Source organism: Calonectris borealis, chromosome Z (assembly GCF_964195595.1).
Source record: "Calonectris borealis chromosome Z, bCalBor7.hap1.2, whole genome shotgun sequence".
Taxonomy (NCBI): domain Eukaryota; kingdom Metazoa; phylum Chordata; class Aves; order Procellariiformes; family Procellariidae; genus Calonectris; species Calonectris borealis.
This window is the reverse complement of record NC_134352.1, coordinates 41336067-41361118: the sequence shown is the minus strand read 5'-3', so window position 1 is coordinate 41361118 and position 25052 is coordinate 41336067. Positions and strand designations below refer to the sequence as shown.

The 25052-nt window shown below is 37.9% G+C and overlaps 1 protein-coding gene across 1 annotated transcript in view; it reads right to left on the bottom strand.

Moving 5' to 3' along the window:
- The window catches only part of FANCC (FA complementation group C), an 87230-nt gene extending 64173 nt beyond the window's left edge, over positions 1 to 23057 (bottom strand). Inside the window, exons 1-3 of the mRNA XM_075136496.1 lie at positions 22993 to 23057; positions 6855 to 7028; positions 5162 to 5246 (exon numbers count right to left, since the gene is read on the bottom strand). Of these exons, the coding sequence (XP_074992597.1) occupies positions 5162 to 5246; positions 6855 to 7019 (250 nt within the window). The 5' untranslated portion in view covers positions 7020 to 7028; positions 22993 to 23057. The remainder of the gene's footprint in view (positions 1 to 5161; positions 5247 to 6854; positions 7029 to 22992) is intronic.
- Positions 23058 to 25052: the final 1995 nt, after the last annotated feature.

The window sequence follows — 25052 nt, the reverse complement described above, 5'->3', positions numbered from 1 at the left end:
AGGAAAATGACACTTCTGCAGACAGCAGAATAGCTAAATGCTGATGGAAAAAAATCCTATTGTAATTTTCTGTTCAGGATCAGATCAGGTTTTACCTAATTCTAACCCATTGTTGGAAATTAGTTGCCTTCTCTAAAAACCTACTATACTGAGCACTACTGTCACTGTGCTTTGATGCACAGATATTATTATAGAGGAGCTGGTTATTTGGAGTAAGCAGTTGAAGAGCCATTTAACTCATGAATATTCCCCACAACTTTGTTTTCAATAGGCCTTTTTTTTTTTTAATGTTCTTTGGCAGATACCAGGAGTCTGTACACTGAATTTCTTCCCAGAATAAAACTGCATGATTGTAATAAAAATTACGAAAAATGGAAGTAGTATTGTAGCTCTGATATAATATTCACTTAGTAAACAATATTATTCTTGTTAAAAATAATACAAACAAGTAATACCACATGAGTTTTAGAAATTATATTAGGAGACAATTTGATTATCAAGCTCAAAAAGTGTTTTCTTTTGTTTTCTGTGTATTTGTTATCCAGGATGTAATAAACAGTATTATTTAGAAGTGCTTTGTTGGCAAAGCCTGAAGAAAAAATAAAAGCTCCATTAAGTAATGCCTGTATTTTCACCAGGTGATCAGAGAAGTTAATATTGATTTAAACCAGTATTCCTCAATAAATGTCCAACAAGCCTGTAGGCCATTACTGGCCTCCCACTGACTAACATCTCTGCACAGAAATGGCTTTTCAAACATACACATTTAACTGACTACAGTTTGGGGTATTCTGTCATTGTGTGCTTGGGGATTTTTTTTTAATATGGATTTTTACAAGGCTAATAATTTCCTAGGTTGTTTAAGATTGAAGTTAAAGGAGACATCTTGCATACTGCTCAGCAGAAATTCAAAGAATCCTTATACTTTGATTGTAACTGCATCCAGCCAGCACTCAGATATCAGCACTAAGAGGCAACTCTTATCTTCTTAAAAAATAATTTCAGCTAAACCCTGATATGAAATTATATGGGAGGAAAAATAAACAACTACTGTTTTATTTGTTTAAATGACTAAATGATAGCCATTTGCTTCTTGGAAAATGAAGATTTTAAACATTATTAATTACTAGTACTAAAATATTGTCTGTTTATAAAGTCTGGCTTTTGAGATAATTTTCAATTATATCAATTGTATTTAAAAAAAAGTCAAACTATACAGAAAGAGATGGGGGGGGAATCAAGTCCAAATCGCCTATCCCGAACAAAGTATACATAGTTCAAGTGTTCCTTCTTTTGACTCATCCTATTTATACTGTATATCTACAGTATGCCATTAAGTCATTTTATGTAAGTTATGGTTTTCTTTTGACGTAAAAAAATAAAGAAAAGAGGTGAAAAAAATGCATGTAACTGCTTAATTAGATTTCTGAATGCGAAGACTTTTTGCTATACATGTGACTTGCTGCATACTATAAAGTAAATTGCATATATTGTTGCTTGTCAGAAATGTAAATCAGTATGATGAAAGCTAAAATGAAAACAAAGCTTACATAAATGATATACTGGCGCACTTTGCCAGCATAATGAGTTTACACAGTTTTGGCTAGGTACATTCGAACCTCAACCTAAGTGAAACCGACTTATATTGGTGTCATAGCTATGCCAACAGTTCCCAAAAGATAAGGGACTTGTACAACTCTACAATTTTCCCAGTCAAAATTACTTTTTGGCTACAACCAAAACCGAAGTAGTCTCCCATAGATCTGTGAAAAGTAGGAAAAGGAACCATACAGTCCTCTTGCTGAAGTACCCAATGACTCTTTGAGAGCCGCTCTCAGGTTCACTGTTTTCTTTCCACAATTGCTTTGGAACTGGGGATGAAAGATGGGAAGATTAAGAATACAGGGGGACAGATCTTAAAATAATTATGGAACCTGTAAAAGATAATCCCATCAAAAGGCCAAATACAGAGAGCCACAGAAAACTTACTGGTGGGTTCTTTCCTCCCATTTTTCTACTATCTGTGATACCCATGGAAAACATACCATCACGGTATGCACTGAAAACCATTATCAGGATACAAATGAAGGCATTTGATCTTATTATGGCATGAAAGAATCTCACTACCCAAATTAATACCCAATTAATACATCCAGAGGAACAAAATTAACTCAAAGTTGGAAATTATATCCCAAAGAAGGTCACTAACTATCTACTGGACTTCTTAAGGAGGTTACTGTTGTAACTCCAACTCCAAAATTTTCTGTAGGCAATTTAAGACAGCTTGGAAACCGTTTTGTAAAAAATAAAAAAAAAAAACAAGAAAAAACCAACCAAACAAATAAAAGCTCAAACCTTTATGATGAACCAGATTGCACGTCTTCCCTGCCAGTCTTACATCAAAAATAAAATTAAAAAAAAAAAGAAAAAAAAAAGAAAAAAAAAGGCAACGTTTTTTTCTTATAACACAGTGTGGTCTCAATCATCCTATGATATAGTCAGTTTGTTTATAAATACCCTGCCATGAACAGGGCCAGATGCAAGGATCTAATAAGAAAACCCTAATCTTACAGCCAGAAATATTCTTTTTAGAGCTTGTTGTAAAATTTTATTGAAACATATCAGAAAATGTTGATTAGCTAAAACTGAACTTTCTGTGGAAGTGAATGCATACATAAGCATGCACACTCACACACATATACTGACATACAGAGCCACCAAGAAATTCCCAGCATTTATAGCATTAGTTTGGGATTCAAGACATTTCGGCTCAAAACTCAAACCAGGAGGGTCCTACTGAGAAGATAATCCCCTAGCCCACAGAAAAAAACACTGGAATTCCTTACCAAGACTGAATTTCTCATGTATCCCTTGTGGTTTAGGACCACAAGCACAGCCATGAGATTTTCTTCAGTCGTGCTTCCTTCACGTTAGCCTTCTAAATAAGGCTAACTTGGTCACCTCCTGCTCAGGAGTGTTTATGAGGAGATTATTTTCCCTTAGAGACCACGCTTCCTGCACTGAGTGGTCAGCCATGTCAGCTTCCAGCACCAACAGACATTCATCTAAGGTGATAGGTATTGTGGTTTGGACATGATGCAGAAATATAATGTTTTTCCTCCTCCATTTATTAATATGAAAGACCGAATTGAACAAAATTAGTTCCTTCTACTGCAAGGGTGGCCTGGTCTCAGAAGCATGCCTGAATGAGCTATTTATCCAAATGAGAAATTACATGAAACCCACTTGAGAGTCAGCATCTGCTACAGCCAGCACTATCTTAAAGAATATCTTCAGAACTAGTGCCAAACAAAATGAAAACCTGCTGAATCTAAAATGCCAGCAGTCCAAAGAGCACTCAGGTGGCTCTAAAAAGAGGAAGTGGTGGGAATGTATAAGCAGATATCTTCAGGTCTATTGATGTCAGAAAATCTCTGACTCATCTTTAAGCATTAAAGTGAACGATTCCATTTTGAGCAAGTGAAGTTCTCCGAATTGGCTTGCTTGCAACTTTGAGACAAAAAAAAAACACCGACAAAAAAGAGATTGCATCCTCTTGCAATCTTCAGAGGTAATAACCAACCTGCAGAAAAAGTGCTTTTCTTGCTTTAGAAAATGCTGAGTGATCCCAAAGAAGAGGAAAGAAGTAGAGGAAACCAAGAACGTATTGCTAGGATTGTTGTGAAAAGGAGTCAAAAGCAGAAACATATGGCTTTCAACTTTGATGAAAAATATAGATGAAGCTACTTTCTCTACCACACGACAATATATTGTCAGCTCAGAAAAACTGATGGTCTAAAGACTTGTATATTCCAAACAAAAAGTTAGAAGAAAAGCACGTGTGTAATTGTAAACATCAACACTTACCAACATTCTCAAAAACCGGAACTATGATTAAAAAGGGAACCTCTTCATTGTAAAAATAGGTCTATAGTATGAAAAGGCTTTTCTCAGAAGGTGCCACAAAAGCACACATTTGCTGCTCTGTGAAAGTGATCTATGTTTAAATCTATGGTTCCTTCCCAAATTTTCCTTTCAGAGAGGAAGTGCTGACATAACACACATCTACCATGTGTTTTGCAGACAAGTTCATTCCGCTTGTGGTTGGAGCTGACTAGAAGAAGATAAGGCCAAACCAGAAGACGTATGATCACTTTAGCCTAATGCTGTACTTGACTTAATAAGCCAAACACAAAAAAGTGAACACAAAAATTGTCCTTTCCCATATTTCCCCAGAAGGAAGCATAAAGCAGAAAAGACAAAATGCAACTTTTTCTTTTTGCAGTTGTAGTAGTAACAAAAGACTGGCAAAAGATTATTTTAAGGGGCTCACAGAGCAGCTCAGAATAGTTTTCTGCTTCAAAGTAGATCCCAAGTCATTTATCAACATATCAACATCTCAGTTCCTGAAAAATGTACTGGAACTGCTGGTGAGGTAGTGCAAGTAGTGTCTTCTCCCTCCCAACAGCTTTCCTGTCCCCAATTTCTTTTCTCTTCTTTATTCTCACCTACACACATATACACTACCAGCAAGATGCTTTTTGTTTTTCATACGCTTTTTTCCTATGTCACCACTTTACTGCTTTGCTTTTGATTCTATATTTTCACTAGTTTGCACGACGGGGAAAATACACATTCAGATTAAACTCAATAAAACCAAACACAATCATAACTTAGTAGAGCTTTACACTAATAAAAAACCAAACCAAGTATCAGAAAAATTAATTCTTCTATATTAGCATATATAATACAATATTCTGATGTATAACTAGAAGAAACTTCTGCTGAAAGTAATCTGAAACACTAGTTCTTGTATATTTTGAGAATCTAACAAAAATGTAATTAATACAACAAGAAAATAAGAAGAATGGAAATCATGACACACATAAACACTCACTGGGTTTAAAACCTACTGCTCCCAAGTCAAGATTCTGTAACTAATCCATAAAATTAATTAGCTCCAAAAGTAAATTTAAGATTATCTCAATGCCACATATTTTAAATAACTTGGCTAACCTTTTCATCTCAAAATTTACTTAAGTAGAAAAGAATGCTGTATTTTTATGGAAAAAAATCAAAGTATATAACAAGTTGTATTTTCCTAATTCCTATAGAATAAAGTTTATGGAACTGCTGCAGAAATATCATTATACGTTCTTACCATATCCTATAACAAAAGGATTCCAACAAAGCCTTCCTAGAAGCTGGCCAATTAAAGGGAACTGTTGGATTGCTACAATTGAATCCTATTAAAATACAAAAACAAACAAAAAGATAATAAATATACATCACATCAAAAGTAGGTTAGGAGAACTGTTAATGATACAGATTGTTGTAAATTACTATCCCAATGGTTTTGCTGTGAAATGCTCTGGAAGCAAAACACCTGCAGGTATGTAATAAAAGCAGAACTTCCTGAAATTGGCTATAATGTCATAATTCAAATAAGTTAAAGCTTAAGTAAGTAATTTCCTCACCTAATACTTAATTATGGTAGAAAATTTGTTCATGTGCCTGACATACAGAAAACAGTATTAGTAACCAAGATTTCATGATAATAAAAGCACAATTAAACTATATTTTTGTTGATCCTCATTGCTTTAATATACTGTCTCCCAGAGTTTCTGAAGAAATTAATACCTACTATGGCATAAAACTAATTATCTTTCTGTTACTTTTGCTTGCTTTCTTTAAATTAACTTACATAATGACTAGCCAGTAACAAACTGCAATTTAACTTTTAACCAAATAGAAAGCAGCTTCACTATAAAAGAAGTAGACAATGTAGTTTACATACAATTCTGTGTAATCAGTCTTATTTTTCCATTTTTGTAGCTTTACTATTTAATAAATGAAGGCTTTTAAAAATGGTGCTGTGCTGAGATAACATGCAAGTAGCAGGAACGATAACCATCTCCTGCTGCTGCAATAAATTCCTTACATTTGTCTCACGTTTGGGGCTAGCCCTAGACTTTCTGGGGCCATATTCACAAGGTCCTTTTCAGGCCAAGCCCATATTACTTGAAATAGCAACATTAAAAATAGGTTGATTTTTTCTCCCCCTCTTAAGAAAAAGACATATATAAATACGGGAAGAAACACCACTCCTCAAAAATCTTTTACTTAAAAGTTAAACTCGGTTCAGAAAAAAATACCAACTCTGCAGTCTTCAGATAAGAATAATATTTAAAAAGAAGTACTTCCATAAGAAATCAGCCTCATACCATAGTGCAGTATTTATAAAGATAATTATAGTGATTACATATACTGAAAAAGCCATGCTCAGAAAAACATATACACAACTAAATGTATAAACAACTAAACTCACTTTTAAAAAAAGCACTCTAGTGAGTGCAGACAATAATTAAATTACTAAACAGAACAGCCAGCAGCATGTGCCAATGATCTGACCATGCTGCTAGAATTCACTACGTGTGCCACAACACTGGGGTTAATGTGTCAACAGACTCTCTAAGATTTAAAGGATCAGTTACAGTTTTGCATGTTAAGGCCTTTAAATAATCCAATTTATGACCTGACAACCAGAATCAAATTCTTGTTTATTTTAAAGAGTTTTTTAAAGAGGCTAGAGCATTGGCTGGGAAATCTCACGTGACAACAACCAAGCAAGAAGAAAAAGCTCCTTTCACAATAAATCAGGGAAACAGGAAGCACACTCCTGTTTGCATTACCTGCAACTGTTTCCCCAATTTGCCTCTCTGATCCAGCAATACATGAGGTCAATAACACAAACCTCTTTGCTACTGTTAGCTTCTGGTTTTGTCAAAACATGGTGCAGATTGTTTCCGAGGGTGTCTTCAAAACAGGTCACTCTTCCTTTTAAAGTCACTTACCATATGTTTTAAAGTTTCATACATCTGGTGTAGAAACTCTTGGAGCTGGGGCAAATGAAGGCACACATCCTTCTGGGATTCCACCGTGGTGGCTTGACCCCATTCAATAGCTTTATCCAACCAATATTCAAAGTTCAGTTTGGGCACTGCCGTGTCCTGGGCCATTCCACAATCCTGAAAAAAAGATTATAACTCCACATCAGGCAGCACTAAACATTGGCTTCAAACCAAGAATGAAAATGGGAAGAAGGATTTCTGCTAACCTTTTTTGTGTTCACTTGTGAAGGAGGATGTAGGGCGTACTGTATTTACATCTCATAAAGATGCCAATTTTCTCTGTAGTAGTAAGAGGGTAAAATAATAACCCCATTGTGACAAAGTAGCAAAGAGGGCACAGCAATCAGTAAATTACCTTAGAATGTACCATCCAGCTGTGTCTCAGGCTTTTATTATCTGAATTTGTCGTCACCAATATTTCACTCAAAGAATATTAGAACAATGTGAGTTTGCATTTATTTAGAATGTTTTGCATGATGAAAAACTGAAAATGCCCGTTTCAAGATAAATGAAAGCATTAAAATAAGGGTCAGTCAAAACAAAAGGGGCTAGGGGGCCTTTACTTGTTGTAAGTTCTACATCTGTAATTGATCGTTAGTTTTAAGTGCAAAAAGAGTATTCTCCTTAAAGGAAACTAATAAATTTAGTATTCCAGCTCTGTTTTACTTTGCATTATTATAAAAAGGAAAGAGAAAAAATATGACATGCAGCTTTACATATAACTCAGTTCTGAATAAAAGTGGTACCATATATAATTTACATCCAATGGCTGCAAAAACTGGGTCTTTGAGAGATGAGCATTATTGCCAAGCCAGAATGTTAAAATCTAAACAAATTGCCCCAATAAAAGACACCCAAAAAAAACCCCACTTTTTTTTTCTGCTTTGCTATTATATTTTTTGTTGGCAGAAGGACACAGAATAGCACAGCAGGCACTACAACAACCTTTAAATCTCTCTGAAAGAAACACCTCATAGGCTGAAAGAGCAACAAGATCTTGCAGCCATTCAATCATTGTTCCTTCTGTCAAGACTGTAAAGACAACTGTCAATTAACACAAATGTGGTGGCAGTTTTCAGAAATGAACTGTTGCCCACTTGGAGACAAATTCAGACACTCAGAGAAGCAACAGAAATCAGTGAATATTTATCTTTGTACACTACAGACCAAAAAAAAAAAAACCTGAACCTGAGGAGCAGCCCTGCAAATCAAGCTTGCTTTATAAAGTTAACCCTTACAATCATATCACTTATATAGCATGCTAATCTAAGCCAGATAAAAATCTGAAGACCATTAATAAACTTGTTTAATTTCTACGACTAATAAATAAATACCCCAAAGTCAATCACAACTATTATTTGACTTCGGATCCTGTCCAGCAAAAAAAAATTAAGGTAAAGCTGTTGGCTTGCTAGAGTTCAATGCATGTTTGCCATAAACACGTTCAAAGTAACGTAAGCAAAGCCAACGCTTTTGTGTTCTTTATTACATTCCCATTTCTACTTGCAACGGTTGCTGTCAACAGAATCTTAACGGACCTATGTAGTGCCAAGATCTTACTGATCTTCTATGAGTATCAAAAACAGGCTACAAGACTTCATAACCATAGCTCTCTGAAGTGACATAGGTCAAACACCCAGCAGCAATTAGCCATCAAACACTCTTATCATCACAGGGACATAACAAAGACTTCAAGAACAAATTAAAGCCAGGAACTGAATTTACAGATTTGAGTAAAGTAATGAGCCTGTTTGATGTTCCCAGGTAAGATTAATCCTCCCGAATAATTGAAAAGTAAGTCCCCTAACAAAATGGCTCCTAAAAGTTTAAGAAAAAAGGAAAAAAAGGGAAGGGGGGGAAGAAAAGAACTACAGACAGTCCAGCATTCTGGGGCCAGTCACATGAGTTGACTACGTATTAACAGAGGATTTGAGGTAAGCAAATCAAGCAGGCTTATCTCCTATACCAGGTACCTGTGACTACTATTCCAGTATGCAGAATGGCACAGCTAGCACCGGGTGAGGATGGTGTTTTTTGAGAAGTCTGGAATCCCAGCTCCACAATAAGAAAGGTGTTTTATCTCCCTTCTTAATTACAGCTAAATAAACTGGATTGCTGGTCCAGAGAGACTCATCAGCAACTCCTTAGCTGGTCAAGAGCCATTGCCTTATAGAAAATACTGTCAAAGATTGAGATGCACATTCTTGTTCAACTACAACCAAAAAAAAAAAGTCAAAAGGAAGAACGCCAGCACAAATCATAAAAGAAAGGAAATCTTAAAAGTATATCTATTCTATATGCTGCTAACTGCAAGTATGCATTTTTTACAGTTTCTCATAGTTAATTCCCTTAAGATACCCGACCTGGGTATCTTGGATATGAGCAAAGCACCGTCCCATCAACAGACTTGCACTAGTCACATAAATAAACCTGTCTTTCCTTCACCAAAAAAACAAAGTAGTTCTGTAGTACTATTTAAAATCCTCATCTGAAATGCAGTATATTTTTCACAGTTGTCTTGTTGTATGAAAGCATAAGCAAAGGACTTGCACCAAAAAAACCCAACTATACATTCTAAAGTTCAGAGCCTTCCTGATCAATCCTCAACTTCCTCCTTTCACATAATTTTCTGTATCTCACACCTCTCCTAAAACAGAGTTCAGAAATTTTAGCTGCAGGCTAATGCTCATTCATGGACAAGTTTATAGGCAAAAATGGAGGATTCAGTTTTCTGTCCCATTTCTGAAGTGGATTAAGGGACAAATAAATGTATTTTTCTGTGCAATTAATTTTCTGAAACTGCTCAAAATACTATAATATCAGAAATAAGGGGCAAGTGATCTATATGACCAAAAGAACAAGTAATCCGCAGTGCATATCTGTAATAAACTGTGGTATATACACTGAAAAAAATGGGAAATAAACCATTAAGAGTGACATGACTAACAATCTTTGTTTGCACTCGTTTTGGGGGGAGGAGGCAAGGTTGAGCACTTCTGTAAATCTTTATAGAAGAACTACTCTTGCCAATTCAATGGTAGCAATTACAGCAACTATTAGGAACTGAATGTAGACTTTCAAAAATTATCATTGCAAAAAAATCTGTAAGTGCTAAAAATATTGCTATTATCTGTTTTGGGATACAATCAATTTACATTCTTATAAAACTTATCCTAAGAGCTACAGAAGAGTATATTAAAGTGACATTTCCAAGAATTGCTGCGTTGTTCATATAGGCCATTGGCCCTTGTTTAGCATTTTGTATGTGCTTCAATTCATCCTTGATCAAGAACACGCTTAATTTAATATGCACTAATATTTTCCTGCATTACAACACTGCTTATGCCACACTAAAAGAAAACAAAACAAAACAAAATTATCCCAAGCACCTCTTCTATTTGCAATAGCACGATTTTTAAGCTGTACTTACGTGTTTGCTTTCCTTAGAAGCCTCCAATGAAATAGTTATTTTATTGATTGGTTATTTTAACTATAGCATTTACTGCTGAAAAGAGCAATTTTATTAATATCGCTTACTCTTGTCTTCACCTCAACATTACTGGGAATGAATACTGAATATATAAATAACACAATGAAAAAGAAAACATAACATACCAAACCTGACACACAGATCTAATCTCAAAAACTGTCACAGGATATATAGTTTATTAACAAGAGAAATATAAAACTATTAGTTAATGAAATTTAACTTAGACGTTCAGATGCCGGCAAGACACAGAACACATTAAAAGACCTACAGAAATTATAGGTAATAAAGACTTGATTAATAATTTGACTTGTCATACTGTCAAGTATATTCCTAAAGTCTCTTTCATTTCCACCCTCTTCAGTTAGTTGGGACTCCTTTTATTTCAGATGCCAAGAATCAAAAACTGCTTCTTATTTATGACTATTTACTCCACAATATGAGAAATTCAGAAGCTGGATTTACTGTGAATTGCCTTAAAATATCCTTTACTTCTAGAAAGAAGGGAAAGGAATAGTCTTTAGTCCTCATCTCTCAGAAACCCCCAGTCAAACCCTCCTGGGCTTGTACTTTCAAGCACAGGGAACCCTGTGGAGCAAGGCATGAGGGTACTTGTTACATCTTTCACAAGCTGAAGGCAGCATTTCTAACATGGAATGGATTAGCTTTATTCTGTCAAGTGAGCTATCTGGATTAGTGTCTGAAATGTAATACTTTAGTCAGGAACTTTTGTTACCAATCTGGAGGCAAAGCCTTACAGTATACCAGGGCACTCCACTTAACGTCCTCCAGAACACACAGATACAAACACCACGCTACCATAGTCCTCCATGTTAAGACATGAATACCATTAAGACTGAATACTATTAACCTGTGATAGACAGTGAACTATTTGCAAGGGTAGAAGAGACACCAACAAAGTCTTCAGAAAACTTCTCACAACTATCTCCTTATCTATAGTCTCAAAATGAAATATTTGTGCATTCAGCATGCAAGTTGTAAAAGAATGAAGATTTTTTTTCTCTAGAACTGTAGAAATAAAATCTTTTTAAGTAAAACCATAAAAAGAGAAAAATCAAGTGAAAGCAAAGTAGCTTCTTCACTATTACAAATTCTGAAACTCAGGACTCAGCTATAATAAAAAGGGCATATGCAGTTGCTAAAACATTACAGCTCCTCAGAGCTTCAGAAAGAATTTCTGTCAATCATAGAAAATTCAGTAACAAACTTTCATAGTTTTCCATGTCCCCAAATCTGGCTTTAATAGATTGCCAAAAATTACTACCAAACTTCTATTACTTAGTTTGTCTTTAATCTTGTAAATTCAGCTGTTATTTTTAAATAAATAAAAGCATTTCAATTAGAAGGATCTTTGAAATACCATTAAGCTACATTATTGCCTTAGGTCATAGCATTCCAAATAAATGTGACAAAAACTTGCATTCAAGGTATAAAGCTCTCATTTGTGTACTTTTCCTTGAACCAGTGATAAGTAGCTCCACACTCCAAATGAACACTTCACTTTCCATTACTCCATCTCCTCTCTCAAATCTTGCCCATCGGCAACATCAGCTTGTGAGGAAAAAACAAAACAAGAAAACAGTTAAAATACTTATATGACATCAGGGTCCAAAGGCCCCAAGCAGAACAGGTCACCATTGAGCTAACAGAACACATAAACATACATTCCAAATTCCAGACTGTTTTTAGGGCTGTTAACACTTACAAAAGCAGTAGAACAGTCCTGTTGTGCCTGTTTATTACTCTAATAGATATTAGGAGACTAACACTAGGAATTAGGAGACTAGATACCAGGTAAGTACTTCAGTATATTATATAATCAAAAGATACCATGATTTTGACCCCTTAATTAATAACCCTTAACTCAATTATGATACAGCATGGTTAATACACTAATAGAGGAGAAGACTAGTAACTTATTGTTTTCATGTTTCAAAGATTATGATAATCATATCACAAATTTAGTGGATGATATTTTGAGGTTATGCCAAAAGAAAAAAAATAGCAGTTATCCAGAACACAGATACTATTTGCTCTTTTATTATTTCTTTACATGAAATGTCTGTTAGGTTCCTTCACCTTGTTCCTTCAAGTATATTTTTCATCTTCACCTTTACAACTCTCCTTTTACTTGCCAAGAACAAAAAGAAAATGTAATGCATGCTGAAGTTAGGCAGCAAAATTAAACATGATTTATTTCCTACTTTAAAGAAAACCTATTACTAGGCCCCCAAAAATAAATTCAGAAAAGGTTTATTAGGAAAAAAGTGAATAATTTTTTAGAAACTTCAGAAAGGCCCAAGAGTAGTAAAGACTATGTGAAAGTTAGAAATATATATTATTTATTCCTGTCATCTTATTTTTCACAGTGTCCCTTATTGAGAAATTAGGTTCACAGGCTGTTTTATAGGTTGGTATTAAGTCTAACCTACACTCACTGGCAGTCCAGCAGTCAAGAATAATCTAGGGAACAATTTCCATCTTGATTCTGGACAGTGTTGATTAGTGTTGATTTTTTATTTAATAACTTTTCAGATAAGAGCAAGTTTGCCTATTCCTCTTTATGCCTAAATCCACAGATATTTTACAGGAAGAACAAACCATTATTATAGAAAATTGCCTGTCTATATGCAGACTTTCCAATTTAAATCAAATTGCATGCAAATATACCTCCCCCTGGAAATAAAACCAAAGAACAGAGTTTTGCCAAAAGAAAGGAGCCAACATTGGCTAAGCAGCACGCAAAATCTGGTAAACTAAATAGCTGTCAAGCAGATGGGTGGCATTATCATCCAACATTTAAACTAACAATTCTCCTAGAGAAAGTAATTAACTCCTCTATTTTGCCCCTCTATATTTGTTTTCTCTATTTACTCTGATAATTAGTGTTTTAACAGTTGTCAGATCTGCCTTCTGAATTACATTATCAGGTCTCACTGGAAAAAGAGTCCAATTTTCATCTTTAAGGGACTGTGGCCACAAACAGGGCTACTTTCGTGGACAACATATGTATTAAACATCTTGCACAGGTTTAATCTGAGTAACACTGCAAACAGCAAAATGATGTTTCCAGTTGCATCCTGTTGCCCTGCAGGATTGGAGAAGACTCGATGCCTCCAGGAAGCATGTACTGCTGGGAGTCATACAAGATCGCCCTTTCTAGAACACTCCGAAAACGTTACATCTCCCTCCCCCCGCCAAAAAGGACTATATGATCGTAATAAAGCCTTCTCCTTCTCATTCATCAGGCTATAAGCTTCATGATCAAAAAACCACTATTAGTCTTCCCTGATAACAGCAACCACTTCATACAAATATTAATTTTAAAACTTTCTGGTTGTAATGGCAGGCTTGTCTTGCAGCAGCAGATCTTCCTTCTGACCTACCCCATTTCAAGAGGCTAAGAATAAAATCTTCTTTAATCAGAAAGGCAGATATAATATCTCAGCACATCCATCTAACTCTTATCTTTTGCCCAAGGGAATAGTGAAAGATGTGAAAGACGTTTAAGAGTGGTATCGCTGAATTTTACAGATGTTATGTCACCTTTCCATAATGAATCTTAACAGGACAACAAGGCAATTAATTATCACCTCCATACACAAAAGATGCAACTACCAGCCCACAGAATGGATTACTATGTTTTTAGGCACAAATTGAATATAAAGTCTGATCACAAGCCACTGGAAGTCACTCCTGCGAGAAACACACCAACTAAGTTATTAAGACTCCAACACCACAAGTATGTTTTTTTAAAAGTTAAATTTAAGAGGATAAAACAGCCAATGAGGTAAAGTACCTTTATATCTCTGGCAGAAGGCTCTACGCGATTCAGCAAATTGCCAAAACATATGATGTCCTAATTTAAAAGAATTTCAATGTCAGGACTAGCCAGATTAAAATCCAGCACGGCCCACATAAAGCTGTCCATACCACTAGGCAGGGAATCAGATGCATGTACAAAATGGAGATTTGTTTCAAGGCAATAAAGCAAATCCCAGATTTGACCGGTGCACACTGATGTTGAGCAGATCAACATGGCCTTCCAAAACAAAAGCCAGACTTGAGAGAAACAGGGGGCTTCTAGCTCACCCTTTAACTCCTTGGTTGTTCTTCCATATCTGAATTGCTTACCTCTGATCAGTACCCAGTGATCTGCCACAGAAAGGTAACAACAATATATGACAAAATACAGCAGAAGCTAGAAATGACATATTAGGCATGGTGAACGGAAGCACGAACAAATACAGATCTTCATAATCTTCTAGAAATGGGGGGTAAAGCACATCTCCTTTCATTGTATTTCCTCAGTAAGGCAAAAACTTACATATTTTGACCGATCTAAATACCAAGCCTTCCAAGATTATTTTGGTAACAGTAAGGCAAAAAGTCACATCTTGCACAATCTAAATACGAAGCCTTCCAAGATTATTTTGGTAACACTCAGGTCACTGTAATGTGGCAATCTCTCCTAGTGCTTGAGGGATAAAGACTTTTTGGGATAGCTCTAATGAAGATGTATGTTAAAATATTCTTGGGTTTAATTTGCTGGACAGAGCCTTTTCACTCAGCCCAGTTCATTTTCAGCTGACTTCTGTAACAACAGCTGCAGTAAAGGCCACACAAAGAAAAATGCAGGTAAGAAGACCATGCAAACAAAGAATAAATGGACTCTAGAAAGAGGCATTAGGTCTGATTCAGCCTCTGAACTACAGAACTTACCTTTGCAAAAAGTCCAGTCATGGCTAACACCAGTTTAGCTTCACTATGGCTAGTAATACCACACATCAATTGTGCATGGGCCTCCAGTCTAAACAGTACATAAATTGGACCTTCTTTTGCAGGTTACAGGAAAAGGAACAAAATTCTGATTCTTTTTACATCAGCTACAAAATTTTTGTTAGTCTCAATGAAGCCTAAATTTCATGTGGTGCATCCAAGACACTGGGAAGCTTATCTATATAAGAGCCCACCAAGTCACTACACCAGAAAAGTTAGACCTACTAGCAATAATGGCAACCTTGTTAGGTGTAATTTATTGTTTGTACCCTTTCTCTTATACCCAATCTGCCAGCTAATGCATCACTCAGTATCTCATGGGCTATCTGACACAAACTTTGACTATAAAGTTTTCATTATTCTCTTCTGGCAAATATTATGCTCTCACTTAGCTTCATGTAAGCCAAAGCAAAGATGTGAATGAATTATAATTATCTAGACACAGAGCCATTTTTGTACCAAATACAAATTGTACTTTCTCAGTTAAACTTTTACATCTGGTTATCACTGTGTCCTCCAATTTAAATCAACTATTACACATTTTTACTGTAACTTCACATGCCTAAAAGGCTTTCTTCAACCTCTTCTCTACTGAACAACACTTCTTCAGAAAAAAACTGATCTGGGGGTGCTGGTGGGCAGCAGGCTCAACAGGAGCCAGCAGCGTGCCCTGGCAGCCAGGAGGGCAAACCGCATCCTGGGGTGCATCAAACACAGCATAGCCAGACGGTCAAGAGAGGTGATTATCCCGCTGTATTCAGCGTTGGTGCGGCCTCATCTGGAGCACTGTGTGCAGTTCTGGGTCCCACAATTTAAGAAGGGCGTGAAGGTCCTTGAATGCATCCAGAGGAGGGCAACAAAGCTGGTGGAAGGGCTGGAAGGCATGTCCTGTGAGGAGCGGCTGAGGACTTTGGGTTTGTCTAGCTTGGAGAGGAGGCTGAGGGGTGACCTCATTGCTCTCTGCAGCTTCCTGAGGAGGGGAAGTGGAGAGGGAGGTGCTGATCTCTTCTCCCTGGGATCCAGTGATAGGACGCGTGGGAATGGTTCAAAGCTGCGACAGGGGAGGCTTAGACTGGACATTAGGACACATTTCTTTACCAAAAGAGTGGTCAAACACGGGCTTCCTAGAGAGATGGTCGATGCCCCAAGCCTGTCAGTGTCAGTGGACAATGCCATTAATACCATGTTTTAACTTGGTCAGCCTTGAAGTGGTCAGGCAATTGGACTAGAGGATCATTGTAGGTCCCTTCCAACCGAAATAGTCTATTCTACTCTATTCTGATCTGAACATAAACAAAACCAATCACCCAAGGTTCCCTCATCATTGAACCTTCTCTCCAATTAACTTGTATTTGTATACTGCTTGAGTGGAATATAGAGAAATTTATTTCCTTAAAATTCAAGTCCTCTGAACAAAAAACTTTAGCTAGAGATTAATTCAAAGTTTCACCATGAAATATACAGCATTCCTCTCTTCCCAGTTACAATACTTTGAGCTACCAGTGAGGAGGGGTTGCATGTACACCAATCCTTGGCACTTCTTTTTTTGCTTTTTAGTCGTTTCAAGTTCTGCAATTAACAAATATGCAGTAATTCCCTAGTTTCCAAGCATAGGTAGAAGAACATACATTAAATTGGACACAGCAAGTTAGAACATGTCCTCTCTTCAGAGGAGTCATATATGACCTGTAATGTAAAAGAAAAAAGTGTATTCCTTTCTATTAGCATATCAAGGAACAGAATTCACTTCTACCTGTACATACTAAAATTACAAGGAGACAGGGAAGAAGCCTAAAAAAGTTCCTGCCAGAACATCATCTTCCTCCAACTAAGCTGTGGAGCAGATTCTGCAAATGGGTAGCACGGTCCAAAAATATTCACCTTTGTTTCACCATTTAAAGAAAACAAAACAGGGGGGAAGGGAGATGGACAGGGACACAATCTATTTAGATATAGAGAAGAATGACTAGCCTTTCTTTCTTCAATTAAATTGTAAGTTAACACTAAAGGGCTTCATATTTCCAACAATTATGCTTCTTCAATAGCAACTTCAATGCAACTTTGCTAAATTCAGGCTTTACCCCTGACTTACACAGGTATAAGAAAAGAAGACACATGGTCCAAACCCTTTATCACAAGTATCTGAATATCAGTTAAAATGCTGCTTATGGTATTGATATCCGAAGCTATTCATACAGTGTATGGAGTTGTTCTTGCTTGTACTAAGTGAATTCCTTTCCTCTGAAAATCTCTAGAATCGTTTTTTTTAAGACCTCTAATATTTACTGTAGTGATGAAGCACACACCTTTCATTGAAATTCTTCAGTTCTACAGAGCTAAACCATTTCTACATAAGCGTACAGAAACAGAGGCACAAACAGAAAATGACTTGTCCAAAGTCACTGAGGAAACAAATGGCAGAAAGAGATACAAGACACAAATCTCACATGTTCTAGCCCATTAGACAACACTGCTTCTCAAGGATTTCCTCAAAGATAATCTATATTCAACCTAAGCTCCTCAAGCATGACACAATGGTTTATGCAATGGTGAAGGGCAATATTCCACCAAAAAGAAAATGACCACACAACAATCATGGGGAAGTATTTTCTTGCCAGTTTTTATTATACATACTTACTTTTGTATGAACTCTAGTGACAGCATAATAAGTGTAAGTAAAAATGATACATACTTATTCTAACATCAGTTGAGGCTACTGAAATTCTGTGAAAACCATTCACATAGTCCACATACAATGAAAGCAAGTTTGCAAATGAAAGAATGCATTTCTCTTTGGCATAAAAAAAAACCTTACCATAAAGTCTCACACTTTTCTCCCCTCTGTCCCCGACTACTCATACCCACAAATAGCCAGACTAAAATCTTCTGAATAAAGATGTATTTATGGCACTAAGTACACCTGACAGAAAAAGAAAAATGTATTCTTCAGAAGAATAAAAATAACTTCATGACATCCACATCAACATTTACACCTTTTTGTTGTACATTATTTTAACACACTCCCACAGACATTTGTCCCTGGAGTCCATTGACAAGGTTTCATGCTATTCACAGGCATTAAATCAGGCTATTCATTCTTTGCAAACAAGAAGAGATAAGTTTCCTCAGAAACATTTAGAGCAAAGGCTTTTCAGTGATTCACTCAGTCAAACTCATACTGCAGCAACAATTAGCTATGTGGGCATTTAGACTGGAGAGAGGGCACTGACATTCAAAGCGATGAGGCATTGATTCGGGGAATTCTCAGGCAATTATTCCTGCATATTCTATGCGCATATACTTTTTAATAGTATACTAATAAAATATACTAGAAGTATATTTTATAAATAAGTAATATATATTTTATAAATAAAATATACTAAAGAATACTAATAATATACTGCTAATAGTGAATCCTGTGACTTGCCAGTAAGATTTTTGTCGCATCTGTTCGTGAAAAATTCACAATTCAATAATGCCACCCTTGGTGTGAAATTAAAGATATATAGTTCCGGTATTCTAGGGGAAGGGAGTTCCTTATGAATCTGGGTCAGCTGATGATGGATGAGAACTTTTAATGTACAACATAGGAAAATAGCATTAGCTAGTGGTATGACTCTTGGCCTCTTCTCCTTGGACACTCATATGTGTCAATTTAGTTGTATATTACGATACTTTATTACAGTCACTGTTTGGAATATTTCAATACTGTCACATAGTTAATCAAGATTTATACAATAAACATGTCTAGTAAATCTATCAGTAGGGAGGAAAGACAGCACTGCCATTCGGCTCCAGGAGTCAAAAGCCTCGGAGTCCGATTCTCACTTCTGACACATCTCACACGTGACACTAAAGAAGTCATTTAAGTTTCCAAGGCCTGTTCTATTTCACCTCTACAGAAGCCTGATTAATACGGCTCTAATGCTAAAGTTTAATAGTACAGTTACTTTTTACTTTTTTTTGTTTTAAATCAAACTTAAAATACATGTCTGATAACATTGGATTTGCTGCATTTGCAAGTAAAAAGAATTTATTCCTCTCAAAGATTTACTAAGTTCCTTGTGCTGCAGTAGCTTCATGGACTTTATTTTGCCAGATTACCATAACTGATACTGTGCAGATTACATTTGAGCAAGTCATCCGTCCTTAGACTGTGTCCAATAATATCTGTATAATTCATACCAGTAAATTTATGAAAATACAACTCATGGCATTGCTTACCTACAGAATTTCTATTAAAAGTTAAAAATGCATGCAGAAGCTCTATGTCAAAACCCTGTAGCCATATGCAAGGCTGACAGTTAAAAAAATAATAACAGAAACCTCTTGCAAATAGCAACATGAGTCCATCCTTTACCATTAGAGTAAAAGCACTCTTGAAAAGATGTTAAAGAAGCTGTAACTAAAAATTTCCAAATTCAGAAGATTTAAATTATAATTGTTAAATTAATACAGATTTCTCTTTATGATTTATTTATGATTAATTTAAGTTTAATTAGTTCATGATTTATATACTACTAGTAAAGAGTATTTTTATATTAGGGATACAGTGTTCAACTCCAAATCATCACCCACCATTTGTCATAGCGATCTAAAATCAGTATTACTTCTATAGAAAAATGCATAATAAAGTCTTACTAATTTTAAAATACTTTTGCAATACCCCCAAAGTTATTAAACCAAGGAGAAAATATTTAACAGATTCTACATTCCTATAACTTACAAAGTAGACTCACTATGTGGCCCTAAAGTGGTCTCAGAAGTTGGTGGGATGTGCCACCAAGTTTCAAGACACGAAGGATTTTTAATTCAAAGCTACATGAAAGAAAATACAGATTTTTAATGAGCATCACCATTGTCTTCATTTTAGCAACATTAATAATAATGACAGTCGTTTACAATAACTTTAACCAGAAAATTTGGTCTAGGAATACCTTCTTGGTGAAATTAACTTCGCTTAATTCAAGATTTTACTTGAGTTTTGAGAGCTGTTCTATTGTTAATACATGTAATAAGATCTTTACAACCTGGCATACTTTTGCGCATTTTTTAGATCAGGTTGGCACAAAATATGTTGTATTCATTAAAAAAAAAAAATTCTGGTAAGTCAAAGACTAAAGATTTTTATTATTATTCTCATGCAATATATGCATCTTCCTGTAAATGTGAAAAACGATTCCATGTGTATCAAAGGACTCTAACATTTTCTGAATCACTGTTTCAGGAAAAAATTGTTTCAGCCATCCTTCACCCTTCACCCATCTTTTGAACGACATCTTTGTCAAAACCAGCACCTTCACAACTGTCAGTCAGTATACAGAAACATATGGTTTAAGGAAAGAGAAAGAAAAGAAATTATGGTTTAAAAGTATACTGAGTGCACAAGGCTGCTCCATTAACAGGAGAAAAACTGTGTCTAGTACCTTCAAATGGGTACCCTTTGTTGCTTTAACTCTCCGTAACATTACCCTTAAAGCTCCAACTCCCACTGCTGTCCCTTATGACACTTTCACCCATGGTATCCTACAGTTAATTTCATGCGCATACCCTCCAGCTGGCCCATGTGCATGGGCTGACTAGACGGAGGACTGCCAAACAAAATGTGGAACAACAGCCTCTTTCTTTGACCCTGCCCTCAATTTTTAGAAAATTTATAGAAATAGAAAGAATTGTTTTCAAACCTTTATCCTGCTTTCAAACTTGGTTAAAACTGACTAACATGTTCAATTCTTAGTAGTCAAAGACATGAAGATGTGGAATCACACAGATCTCATTTCTTGAGGAAACTAAGATAAAATGCACAGAAATTATTATAAAAACTTGATCCATGCCTATAAGTGAAAAGATAACCTTCAGGATCTGTTCCCGACTCATACTTTCCTACTGCCATGCTCTCTAAAGACAAGTCTCCATGGAGGTGCAAGTATAGCAGCATTTATATTCTCTTTACAAACTAACCACTGGAGGACAACCATCATAAACGTTCAGGCAGGCCTGCTTCTACCCAAGAGATGGCAGTAGTGAACAAACATCCACATAGAGAGGAAGAGAGACTGCAAGAGGGAGGAAAAAACGATAAACAAGAGGGCTTTCCAGCAATGCCAAAATTCAACAGACAGAAGATTTTCACAGATCTGTCAATAGCTCACAATATATTTTGATAAATATCTCAATTTCTGCTTCAAATATCGTATGATGATGAATTCTGATGACCAATTTTTGAACCCTGAGCAAAGAAGGGAAGATGAACAAAAAAACAAGTAACGCAGCAAATAATCTTTCTAACTCAGAAACTAAATTGAATGTTACTTCGCTTAATGGCCACAGACAAGAAAGCTTTCCTTTTACAAAAAAGATTCGTAGAGTTTGCACTGAGGGGGGGGGAAAGAGCTTCAGATTCTTACAATTACGTATTGGAAAAAATTCCCAAATCCTTAAGATTCTCCTGGTTTTCAAAGGCCCGTCACTCTGTGATACAGAGCAGTAACCGCTACCCACCACATCAAAAATGGTGATTTGGAAAATTTTTGAGAGGAGTGGAAAGTAGTGGTTTGATTACCTGTATTTGTGAACCAAAACCAAAAATAAAAATGGCAACTTCTCCCAACACTTACAAGGCATTGGTCTTTCCTATTCTTTAGTTTAAATAAAAGGCCAGCTACACTATCTGACAGCACGCTGTAAAAGCATACTGTACTGGAGTTCCTCCACTACAGCAGATGTCTGCGAGTGTCAGATTGCACAGTACAAAAGTTGGCACATCTGCTAAATCAGAAACAAAGCTGTAAACTTTTCACTCCCTCACTCTGTAAACCATTTAGGAAGGTATCTATACATTACAGTTGCACTGATCTCGTACACCTATCACAAAAGGACATTTAATCGCTCGGTTTCCAAAGTTCCTAGAACAAAGGGGACTAGCAAGATGCAGACAGCGCAGATGTGGACGTCTTTCTCTTTTCACTTGTTTTCAGTACCAGACGATATTGACCAAGTACGAGCTGTTAACGGGGACGTCCATGGGGCCGCAGGTACTCCCTTCGTCACAAGCCATTCCCACGTTTCACAGTCCACAGCCTAACGGGCGTTCTCACTAAAAAGCTCAACCCTTGTTTGGGGAATTATAACGCAGCTACTTCCCCCCTGCTCTAGGGCAAGAGTGAGGCACAGCGGCAGGAAGGCATGAGATAGCCAACAGCGACCTCACAGCGAGGCAGCAGTAGCTCGGGGAGCAGCTGGGGGAAGTCCCGGGGCGAGACGCTCGGTATGCAGCTCACAGGAGGTACGACCCAGCGCAGCGCCGGCCTCAACGCCGCAGCCACCTTCCTCTGGCAGAGCAGAAAGCCCTGGCGAAGACCAGGGCGACCCGCCTCCACCCCTCGCTGCCGATGTCGGGCCCCCCCGGCCGGTTCCTCCCCGCCAGCTGCCGCAGCGAGCCCGGCGCAGGGCCCGCCCTCGCGCGCCCTCGCCTCACCACAGCCCCCGACCCGCATCCACGCATGCGCTCCCTCTTGCCGGCGCCCCCTCCCCTTCCCCGGGGAGCCCGCGACCACCGAGGCGAGGCCGCCGGGGGCGGGACGGGCGAGAAATGCCGCTCCCCTTTCAGTCAGCGGGAAGATCCCCGCCGCCGCGGCGGAGTCGGTGGCCGCCCCCAAGCCCCTCGCTCCCAGAGGAGGGGTGGAGGGAGCCGCACGCCCTCCCCGTCGCCACACCGGCTCGGCGCGCACGGCCCCCGGCTCCGGCTCCGGCCCCGGCCCCGGCCCCGGCCCCGCCCCCTCCCCAGCAGCTTACCCCGCGGCCCGGCTCGCGCTGCCGGTTTGGAATTTTCGCGCGCTCTGCCCCTCCGCTCGTGGGCGGTGCGCTTGCGCGGGGGGCGTGTCGCCGCGCGAGCCGCGGGGGCGGAGCTAGCGGTTGGGCGGTAGCGCGCGGGGCGCAGCTCTGCCAGGCGGCAGTTCTTCACCTCTGCACCCGGCCCGAGGGCGCGTCCCTCCCCACACCCTGTCAGCTTCCCGCCTCAAGCACGGGACCGCGGCGTGAGCTACAGCTGGGGCAAAAGCCTCATCGGTCTTCACGGCTGATGGGCCCAAAAGGCTTCTAATGACTGGAAACCGAGATGCTTGTGTCACCTACGTGTCCAAAAATTTACCAGGTGAAACAGAGCGAGATGGGTAAAGCCAGTTTTGATCCTGTGTGTACGGCTAAGGTAACAACTCCGCAGGGAAATCAAAATGACGGGGACGTTATGCCCCCGGTGAATCTTGTGGTGAGTCTGCCAGGGACCGTTTGGTGGTGCTGGCCAGGTGAAGGGTCCTGCCCATGACCCACCGTCCTGGTCTCTGACCGTGAATGAATAAAATCCTTTGGTTTTTCCCCTTCTGGTAAGACTAAGCGCAAAACCTCTTAAACTTGGGCTTGCTTTCAGTCTTGTCAACATAAACAGGCCTTTTCACCCATGTGAAAAAAATGTGAACAGTATAAGTACAGATGTACTGTAGATAATAAACTTTGCTTTGAATAAACTTAGGGTTTGGAATATTAGCTGATTTCTCTAACTGAAATTTGTGCTGGTGGTAAAATGAGAACTGTACATGTGGTGCACCTTAATAGCCCTCAATTTGTTAAAAATCATCAGTAGTAAAAGTACCAAGACCCTGTATTCTGTCACTTAACCACTGTCGGGTTATGCTGGTCATCAAGGAAATCCTGCTGAAAATACCGACACTACACAATCCGACTACTTAGTGCAGTTTTGCTTATCACTCCCTAGCCCACTTACATGCTATTTGTTCACCCTCCGGTCATTCTTCCTCTTCCGCTCATCTGTTCAACTCCTCCTGTTCACCCCGGTAGTTTTTCCACTTCTGACTGGTTTTACTTCCACTTTCACTACTTGCGATGAAGAGCTGGTGGGAAATTGCTACAATATTTCCACCTGTCTTTTTAAGAAACCATCAGTGCTTAGAATTTATTTCTTTCCTAGCATCTTCTTCCTCCCAAATACGTATGCTTAGACCACTCTGTGCTTACTTCCTCCTTGAAGAAACTGGATACTGAGGCACTCATTGCGATCCTACCTAAAGAAAAACAAAACAAATTATTTGAAAGAACGAAGTCACTAAAGGAAAACACTATCTTGAACCTAGGTTGGAATGTATCTTTTCAGATGGGTTTTAAATTAAATCCCACTGACATAATTAGTCTGAATTAACAGGCTAGTTTGTATTAGAGTTGTATTCAAGATTTGTACTCTGCATAAGCATAGGACTACCACTGCTGCTAAAGCTGAAGTTGCTGTTTTTCTCTTTACAATTTACCCAGTCCAGCTGATGCTCCTTACTCTCATTCAGCTTTCATATTCTTCTGTTCAGATTTTGTGCAGTGTGTCATCTTTTCTGACCACCACTGCTTTCAATTTTCTGTAAAATGAGACAAAATCTCCTTCAGTACAAAGGCAAATTCAACCTACCCTGTATAGTGAAATCCCCATGCGTGAATACTTAGGTTACTTTTTTTCATTTCATCCTATCAAATCAGCAACACCTGATGAATTAAAGGCTTGTCTGTGGAAGTTTCAAAGTACTTTCTTGGGAAACAGCAATTGCTCATCAGGCAACCCACCAAGACAAACTGGCGGGGATGTTTCCCACACATCCAGCACATCTGCGGAGCACAACTCAGAGCTTTGGGTGTAATGCCCATATTCGCACTGTGAGTCCAGTTCATAACTCATTCAAGTCTTTAATCATTCTACTTCTTCTCTTTCTTGTCAAATGAAAACACAGGAGAATTTATATTTGTTTTCTACCATCAATTGTGTTAACACTTCCTTAGATGTCAGCATTATTAATTAT